General features: G+C 36.9%; 1 protein-coding gene across 6 annotated transcripts; it reads right to left on the bottom strand.

The window, feature by feature from the left end:
- Positions 1-4,240: 4,240 nt before the first annotated feature.
- LOC132061863 (ABSCISIC ACID-INSENSITIVE 5-like protein 7) lies at positions 4,241-8,502 on the bottom strand. 6 transcript variants are annotated; one of them, XM_059454548.1, is made up of 6 exons: positions 8,346-8,497; positions 6,716-6,847; positions 5,637-6,604; positions 5,135-5,206; positions 5,014-5,043; positions 4,241-4,631 (listed from the first exon to the last, which is right to left on the bottom strand). In XM_059454548.1, exons 3-6 carry the CDS (start codon positions 6,573-6,575, stop codon positions 4,557-4,559), a joined length of 1,116 nt encoding a protein of 371 aa, XP_059310531.1. In that variant the 5' UTR covers positions 6,576-6,604; positions 6,716-6,847; positions 8,346-8,497; the 3' UTR covers positions 4,241-4,556. The 6 variants fall into 6 exon arrangements, with proteins under 6 accessions (XP_059310531.1, XP_059310530.1, XP_059310532.1 ...); XM_059454547.1 differs by having other exon boundaries at positions 6,740-6,847; XM_059454549.1 differs by lacking the exon at positions 8,346-8,497 and adding an exon at positions 7,988-8,277 and having other exon boundaries at positions 6,740-6,847.
- Between the last annotated feature and the right edge of the window lie 633 nt (positions 8,503-9,135).

Below are 9,135 nucleotides of genomic sequence, written 5' to 3'. Positions count from 1 at the left end.
ACGGCCTCAACCAATCACCAATTTTTCAGAATTTCATCCATAACAACATACAACCCCCATAAACCTTCCATCTCAAAAACAAGAAAATTTTTTCACAAACTAAACTTGCCCAAAAGTTGGCCAAGGATGAAAACGAACAACCCAACCCCAAACAACACCCCACGTTACAAGCACCCAAAATTGTGTTTGCTTGGGAGAAATAATTTTGGGAAGGCTTGATCTTTGGTCTTGATTTTTTTTTCTCTCTCCTTTGGTAGTAATGGGTGGTTTCCTTTCTCTCCAATGTTCTTGATTTTTCTAAGGGATGGAAGTGAAGGGAAAAGATGACCTTGTCATCTTTTTATTACAACTAATGGCCAACCATGTGGCCATGGCCCACTCCAAGAGTGGCCGGCCACCCTCTTTTACTTCCTCAATTTTTTGATAATCGGGCAACTTCCACAAATTCCACCTTTGGTCCCGAACTTTCTTAAATGTTTCCATACCAATAACGTCATACACACTTAGATCGCACGCACAAAATCGAAGGTCACACGTCTCGACTTCGTATCCCGAAATGGTCTTAACCCTAACTTTTCATAGTTAACCCGAATCGTCCCGTCGTTCAAAATACGGGATGTAACACGTATGTACCTGATAGTTCTGTCTGTTTCAGTTATAGTTTTGTTTCTCTGTATTGCATGCCTTACGTGCACTTCGCATATTCGTGCGACCCCCTTTCTTCGGTGCAACGCTTTCATGCCCTTGTGTACACCTGGATGAGAGCCGAAGTCATTATAGAAGGTGTTCCAGCGGTGATGGCAGTTCCAATTGCTCCTGGAGTACTACCGAGTCAGAGTACATATGTGATGTTTGATTCGTGTTAGAGACTTTGCGAGACGGCTGTCCGTGGGTGTGGGTCGTCGCTGTAAGCGGCTCCATCAGCCGATACGTCATATGTGTTGGTTCGGTTTGGCTACAATTTTATGTAACTTGCAAGCAACGAAAAGGAAAAATATTTCTGAAAGCTGTATTTTGCATTTTAGCTTTATTCGAAAAAAAAAATTATGTGCGTAGTAAGAGTCTGTGGGTTCGCTCGGCTCCGGATGTGGGGTCGGGTGCCCATCACACCCTAGTAAGGTCGGGGTGTGACACGTATATTCAGCCCAGATTGGCAGCCTTCACTAGACCAAAAGTACGGCCAAACATACGGTCAGTATAAATTATACGGACCGTATGTTGGTCCGTGAAATCCAAAATTTGGGCGATTTGTGAGATTTTAATAAGGGACCAAGTTCATTTCATTTTATCTTGCTCCACTACTCTCAAGAGCCGTACAACATTTCTCCACACCTCTCCCACAAGAATTAAGAGATATTAATGATCAACTTCATCAAACCAAGAGAATCAAGAAACTTATTAAAGTTCATCAAGACAAGAAATCCAAGTGGAGGTGGAACTAGGGTTTTGCTCAAGTGAAGTGTTTCCACCCAAAGTCCATTCCTACACCATCTAAGGTAAGTTTTATGGTCTTTCCATGTTGTTTAAGGTATTGAGAGGTTGAAAGACTTGGATTATAGAAGGAGATAGAAAATGGGTCATGAATGTGAGAATAGTGATATTTTTGAGTAGTAGCTTGGAATGAGTCATGATTCTTGATATGTTATGATTTTAATCATGTTATAAATGACATTAAGAACATGGGATAGACATTGTATATGAGTGAATGTAATAGTGTGTCATGACCATGAATATGGATGATTTGAAGTGGATTGAGAAATATGGATAATGTAGGTGAATAAAGACTATTGCTTATGATGTTGTGAATGTTATTATAGATGTTTGGGAGTTGATAAATGATATGAGGAAAGTTGTATAAACAAAGGAAATGCTGCCCAATTTTCTCTAGCTTTAGTCAAGTATGCTAAGTTATCGATTTTCTAATGTTAGTATAAACTCTAATGAAGGTAGAAACGTGAGCATTGAAGGAGAACGTTCAAGAGATAGAATAGCTAAACGAAGAGGTATGTAAGGCTAACCCCATTTTTTTCAATAAGGCATGGTTCCGTGGCCATATATCTATTCTCTCATGAGCCTATGATGTCCTCCAAATGATTCTATCTTTAAAGCTAGTAAAGCTCATGATTTTCGTTATGCTTATGGTTCTACTAAATTCCTTATACGATGAGTGATCCTCTAAGCATAGATGTAATAAAACGACGATAGTAATGATGTCAAAGATGCTTATGAGCTCTTATGTATATGTGTCCATGTATGACTATTATGTAACACCGAGCTTATATGGCCGGGTATGATATGTACTGCGCACACACCACTGCAGTTGGGTACGGATAACCCTGAGCCTTGGTAGGGCCAGGTATGTATAATCACCGAGCCTTGCCATAGCCGGGTATGTGAAACACCGATCCTTCATGGTCGGGTATGCTATGAATATGAATATGTAAATGAATATGAATATGAATACGATTATGAATACGAATGTGGATATGAGAATGTATACAAATATGAATACGAATATGGATGCGGATATGGATATGGACATGGATATGTACGTGTATATGTACACAAACACGCATTAGAAATGGAAGGTCCCCATGAAAAGCAAGTAAGTGTTATGACGATGGTTCTACTACCTCCCATCTTATGCTACTTCTTATGTTGTCTCTTATGTTTCTATAATGATGTTGATTATGCTTTTTACATTCTTCGTACCGACGTCCTTTTATTTGTGGACGCTCGCGTCATGCCCGCAGTGGCAGGGAGACAGTTTGATCCATAGCTTTATTACTCCGGACTACGTAGAATGGAGCTCCATCTCATTCGAGCTACAACTTTTGGTATCTATTCTTTTGTGTACATACTTATGGTCATGGCGTGGTCCCCGTCCCGCCTATATGATGTGACATACTCTTCTTAGAGGCTCGTTGTGTGTATATGGTTAGATGTATTTGGCCTTGTCGGCTTATATTTTGGATATCATTTTGTTAGCCTCGATCGGCTTATGTACATTGATACGGGCATAGTTGTTGATGATGATATAGATGTATTGTTGCCCAATAGACATTAGTATGAATGATGGATAAAAAGTATGACTTAGCCATGTGTGGCTCACCTAGATGTAAATGTGAATACGATAAAGAGTACCCAAGTGGGTTAGCACCGGGAATTGCAAATCGCGGCCCTTCGGTTGGCAGTATGGACAAAACCAAGCATTGTGTATCCATTGTTCTCATTTAACATTACTGTATACGCCTGCGTCAACAACTAACAACGCTCACAATTTTCAACTGCTACTGAAACTGGGATGAATAATTGGGTTTGAAATTTACTTACTTAATGATTTTATTCATATATACATCAAAATTATTAAGTTCTGATGAACCCATGGTTTAATTCTACATTTGTATGCGTAAGGGGTTTGAGGCGCCCGTTATGTAAGTGAAGAAACGTTAATTGTGATCCCAAAAGAAGAGAGATATAGGGGAAAAGAAAAAGACGTATGCCTTTCACTTCTAGGAACTCATGTCAGCCAATTGACCTACTAACTACTAAGTAGCATTTACATGGAGAATTTCAGCATTATATACGTCATTTAGTCCGTTCCTCTGTAGGATATCTGTAATTACAAACTTGCAGCCATGCAGTCTGCTTATTTTCATGATACTTAAGCCCTTTAATATTAATTAGCATTAAGTCACCACATAAAACATAGATTAACAAAATAGCAGAGTTACCCATGCAATACTGAGTGCAAATAAATTTCTAATTTGGATATGAAACTTCATCTTCTGTTTGTATTCTCACAATCAGAGACAGCAGAAACGTCATCATCTTTGTTTATAAGCATTTTAGAAACAGAATCAAGTTTATTGAAGTTGAAGTTTAGAATTGTTTTACTTTGTCATTTTTAAGTTTTAACACAACGAGTTACTATACCTTTGTGTAATCCAAGTAGAACATAACTATGGATGATCGAAATTGTAGCGTAAGAATTTTCAAAGTTCTAAAAGGGAAATATGTATGTATAAGTCAGAAAGTTCCTCTTTAAGAAATTAGTTCGTGCAAGACAGATCTATATCATAAATTTTCAGAAGAGTAAGAAAACATATTCGGTAAATAATTAGTTGCTTTTACAGAAACTTTACTTCCAGATATTTGGTTCATGTGATTATTTAAATGAAAACTCGAGGTACCATGTCATAAAACTGATTCAACCTAATTGCCCCAATAACTCGTATGGTGAAGCCAACAAAAAAGCACACGAGGAAACTTTATGCAAGAATATTGTTTACATAATGTACAGTACACAGCACCTGTGCTGCACTATACGTAATCTATCATTTGACGGAAAGACCTGAATTAAAACATATTTCAATGCATAAGCTGGGAGGAGGGTAGAGGAGCAGGCTCACTCTCTGGAACGCCGGACAGGTTCGTCAACTGATTTGATCATTAAAAAAGAAAAGGAGAAGAAAACAGATAGTTCACTTCATTCTCCTGTCTACCAATTCGCCAACCGTCTACTCGGGGATTTGCTCTTCTACTTCCATATTTGACTACCAAGGTCCTGTCACTGTCCTTCTCAAGCATATTAGTTTATTTTCCCACGGCATATTCATCTTTTCCAATAACTGCAATTGGACAAAACAGACTAGTTAACAACCAAATTTAGCTATGACAAGGTCATTTGACCGCCAGTCAAACAACTTGGTATAACAAATCACATACACAGAGTCTCCTTTTCAAGTTGTCACATCTTAGCAGCTGATGAGTTTTATAGAGAAGTTGTCCAGTTACCTCCATTCACTTGGGCAATGTATGGAACAGCCATTTGAAGCTTTAATCATTTTGCTATTAGTGAGTTACGTGTTTTCTGCGCTTATTTTGTTTGCTTACTCTATTGCTTAGATTGTTTAATTTACATCCCTGTATCTAGTCCATGATTAAGTAGGAAAAAAAGTTGTAATCGTAATTCATAGTACAAGATATTTGCAGCAGGAAAGATGTCTATACCTGATTTTTCTGCTTCTCCATAAATTCAGCCTGCATGAGCATTCAAAACCCATGGTTACAAACACAACACTTATCAAGGACATTAAAGTAATCCAGTAATTCTCAAACATGGTTATCATACCTGTTTCTTCTGCAACTCTTCCTTGATTTCTTTAAGCTTCGCCACTTCAGCTTCCAACTCTAAAGTGTATGCCTGACATATCCCGGACAAATGAAGAAGTCAATTAATGGCATTGACATTTCATAGCTTATACTAAATTGATATTCAAACCAAACTGCAGAATCCCAACATGTTAAAATCTTTCTCGCGCTCTCTCGAATCTCCCCCCAATTGTGATCATGATTTAAAATCAGCTATAGCTAAGAGCACATACACTTCTCCGAGAGTCTCCTTTGGTAACTTAATGAGTTTGCTTTTTGATTAAAAATACAAAATGAAGTATCTAAAGGACAAATTATCTATTGCAACATCTACAGCATTGAGAAAAGGAGGTGTGAGAAACACTACCAACTATTTCATTTCTGTTGGGAATGAGTAATTATACAACATTGTTGACCAGAGTGACGGATATTAAAAAACAAGGGAATCAGAAACAAACGAAGTAACTCATATATGAAATCACCTGCTTGCGATCCCTTGATCTGGCGGCAGACTCCCTGTTCTTTATCATCCTCTTACGCCTTCTCTCAACAACTTTTTCAAAAGAAGTGCATGATCTCCTTCCTCTTCCAACTTCACCACACACAGCATAAGGTGAAGGTGAAACAGAAGATGTATCAAGATTTCCAGGAGATCCTCCTTTTACTGGAGCCATGCTCATAACACCACCCTGCATGATACTACTAGTATTTGCAGTCGGATTAGACATGGGAGCCCTTGTCCCTGGGCAAGCCAGTTGACCTAATTGCATGGGTGATGCAAATTCTACAGTTGTTTGTTTGGGGAAAAGGGGCAGCTGTGGCTTTTGCTGTGAAGATGTGGTACTAACCACATTGAATATGTTATTCCCTGCAATTTGATTACTCAACTGTCCAGGGTTTTGGGTTGCTTGTTGAAATGCTATGTTGTTATTACTAGGTTGAGTGAATGTAACATCATTTGAATATCCAGTTGGTTGCATATCTTCTCTCACAGCCCCTGCTCTAACCAAAAAGTCTTCTAATGTCATTTCTCCCAAGGTAGATTGCCCCTGCCCAAAGTTTAATCCTCCCGTTCCACTTCCATCATTAGCATTAACAGTCTCTTTCTGAAAGTCTTGCCATACTTCATCGACAGTTTTCTGACTTAGTGTCCTAGGCAGTGTCAAAGAACCCTGTCTCTGCAAATTTCCCCCAGCACCAGCAGAAGATGGCAATGCTTGAGACTCTTCAATGTTCTTCAAGAGGTCATCCATATTCATCGACCCAAGATCTTTTCCAAGTCCACACGTACTTTGCAGCTCATCAAAGGTAAACGAGTATATGGAAGATTGTCGGCCCAACCAAAAATTACTATTATTTCCACCGCTGCTCTCTGGTTGTGATGAGTCACCAAAGTTCTTGAAGTTCAGGTAAGATCCCATGGTACGACAAGGCAGAGGACAGTGAAAATCTGATCAAAAAGTTCAGTAGTAAGACATTTAGAAATAACAGTAGAAGTTGACCATGGGAATCAATTTTTATATTTTGGTGAAGTCCAAGAAGATATAATAGAAATGTTCACCAATAAACAGATATTGTATACCACCTTCAAAGAATTCAAGTCATTCATATATGCTAACAAATATGCTACAACATTGGCAATTAGGCGCAAGCTCAAACACATAGTCTTCACTGCCAACTTGAAGATGATCACCTAAGGACAGTAAAGAAAGATACAACAGATAAGACTTTGCTTCATTGCAGCTCTGAAAAAAACTGAAATATCATGATCAGGCAGCTCTCGGTTAAAACGCCAGACCAAAATACCTCAATAATGGAGAGGACAAAGTACAGCTAGCTGTATATAGCATGGTTTGACCTCATTCAGGCCAGGACCTTTTGTACACATTTGGATAAAAAACTTAACACCAACAAGCCAAGATCAGAAGTTTATTCAAGTATTAACTTCAGTGACAAACTCATTCATATGGCCATAATTAACCTTCTTCAAACTCATTTCAAGTCCAAAAAAACATTCAAATGCAAAAACTTGACACTCTTTGTGATGATTGGATCCAAAATATAACACCCACAAGCCTAGATAAACTTCATTCAAATATCAACTCCCTAAGTTGCTCGGACTCTTCACTTTCGGTGCCGCACCCGTGTTGACACAACGTGGGTGTGGCTGTGGGTGCGGGATCCGTACCGGATATGGTCAACTGATTTTGGATACTTTGGCCAAAATCAATAGAGAAATTTGGGACAGGTACAATGATTTTTGTAATAAAGCCAAAAGCTAAGGTGAAATTGAAGAAAATGGATAGCTTGTATATATAAATTTCTATGTCTCCTTCCTTATATCTCCTTCTTGGATTCTCCTCTTGATCAATATTTTCTCCTCAGAATACCTTGTAAGTTTTCTAAATAATGTCTCATAACTTAGGCATATAACTCTATTTTTAGATATTTGCATTATTTTTAGCTGAATTCCCCCATCCATATCCGAACCTGTATCCATACTCCCAAATCTTAATATTTAGATCATGAAGGATCCGACCTCTAGATCCGCACCCCTATCAGACACCGACACCCTAGTCCGAGCAACTTACTCCAATGTTAAACTCATTCATCCAGGGTCAACTACTTTAAGTATATTCCATAAACAAAAGAAACTGAAAACAGACGAGAGCGTGGATCTATTAACCTTCATAAGTTCATTAAACATCAATATTCGAAACTATCTATATTTGGATCCAACAAGTAACTTCATTGAAGTATCAGTCAAACTCATTCATCGAGTGTCCACTATACAAAAACATACTTCATAAACAAAACAAACAATTGACCATACCCAACAACATGGATCTATAACCTTCTTCAACCTCATGAAATTAATTACTCAATCAATCAACTACACTTCAAACTAGTCAGCATCCTCTATATCCTTTTGACTTTATTGGAATCATTTGATTTTGTAAATATTTTCAGAAAACACCCAAAAAAAAAAAGGAAAAAAACAATGTCAAATCACTAGTACGACATTTCTAATTCAGAAAATAAATTAAATCGTAGCAAAATAAAATAGAAAATATAATATAAAAAGAGTAAAGATTTTTCTTTGCCAGTTCTAGTAGGACAGGACACGATAAAATGTGAAAAATCAAGAAGAAAGAAAAAGAAAAGGTAAAAATGGGAAAAAATAATTTTACCCGTTTAGGCAGGTAGAAGGTTGGCAAGGAGCAGAAGAGGAAGCGTGTTGTTTCCTATTTCTTCGCCTTATTGGAGAGGACAAGTCTCTTTCCACTCCCTACTACTTAAAGCATATATTTTTCAATTTAAATCACCAAAAGACTAAGAAAATTTTACACACTAAAATCACATTTTGATAACTACAGACATCTGTCTATAATAAATGTCAATTACTCCCTCGGTTCACTTTTACTTATTCAGTATTTTAAAAATATATTTTCGCTTTTACTTATCACTTTTAGCATATTAAAAAAAGAGAATTTTTTTTATTTTAACATAGTATTAATTACTTATTTCAAATTATTTTTTAAGTCTATTAAAACTATGCACCAATTAATATGAGCATTATGATAAGTTATGCATTTCATTTATTATTTCTTAAGGTGTGTAAAGTTCACAGTAGACAAATAATAGTGAATAGAGCTAGTAATTACTAAAGAATCAAAATAAGCAATCTGATGTAATATGCTATCATGGTCTAATAATATACTCTATCTGTCTCAATTTAATTGTCTTACTTTCATTTTTGTCTATCCTAAAAGAGTAATTATTTCTATATTTAGTAAATTATAAATTCAAACATCCTACGTGACAAGTTTAAAAACACAAGATTCAAAAAATATTTTACGACATTACATACATCTTTAATTCAGGATTCTTTTTATTGCTTAACTTTGTGCCCAATCAAGCTAAGATAATTAAATTGAGAAGGAAGGAATAAAATTTTGTTACAAAAATATATGTTACTCC

This window comes from Lycium ferocissimum, chromosome 7, assembly GCF_029784015.1.
Source record: "Lycium ferocissimum isolate CSIRO_LF1 chromosome 7, AGI_CSIRO_Lferr_CH_V1, whole genome shotgun sequence".
NCBI classification, from domain to species: Eukaryota; Viridiplantae; Streptophyta; class Magnoliopsida; order Solanales; family Solanaceae; genus Lycium; species Lycium ferocissimum.
This window is presented reverse-complemented; position numbering and strand designations above follow the sequence as displayed.

Coding starts and splice junctions, on each gene's coding strand:
- LOC132061863 (XM_059454545.1), bottom strand. Junction 5,044..5,134: donor AAGAGTTGCAGAAGAAACAG/GTATGATAACCA, acceptor ATGCTCATGCAG/GCTGAATTTATGGAGAAGCA. Junction 4,632..5,013: donor TGGAGAAGCAGAAAAATCAG/GTATAGACATCT, acceptor GTCCAATTGCAG/TTATTGGAAAAGATGAATAT.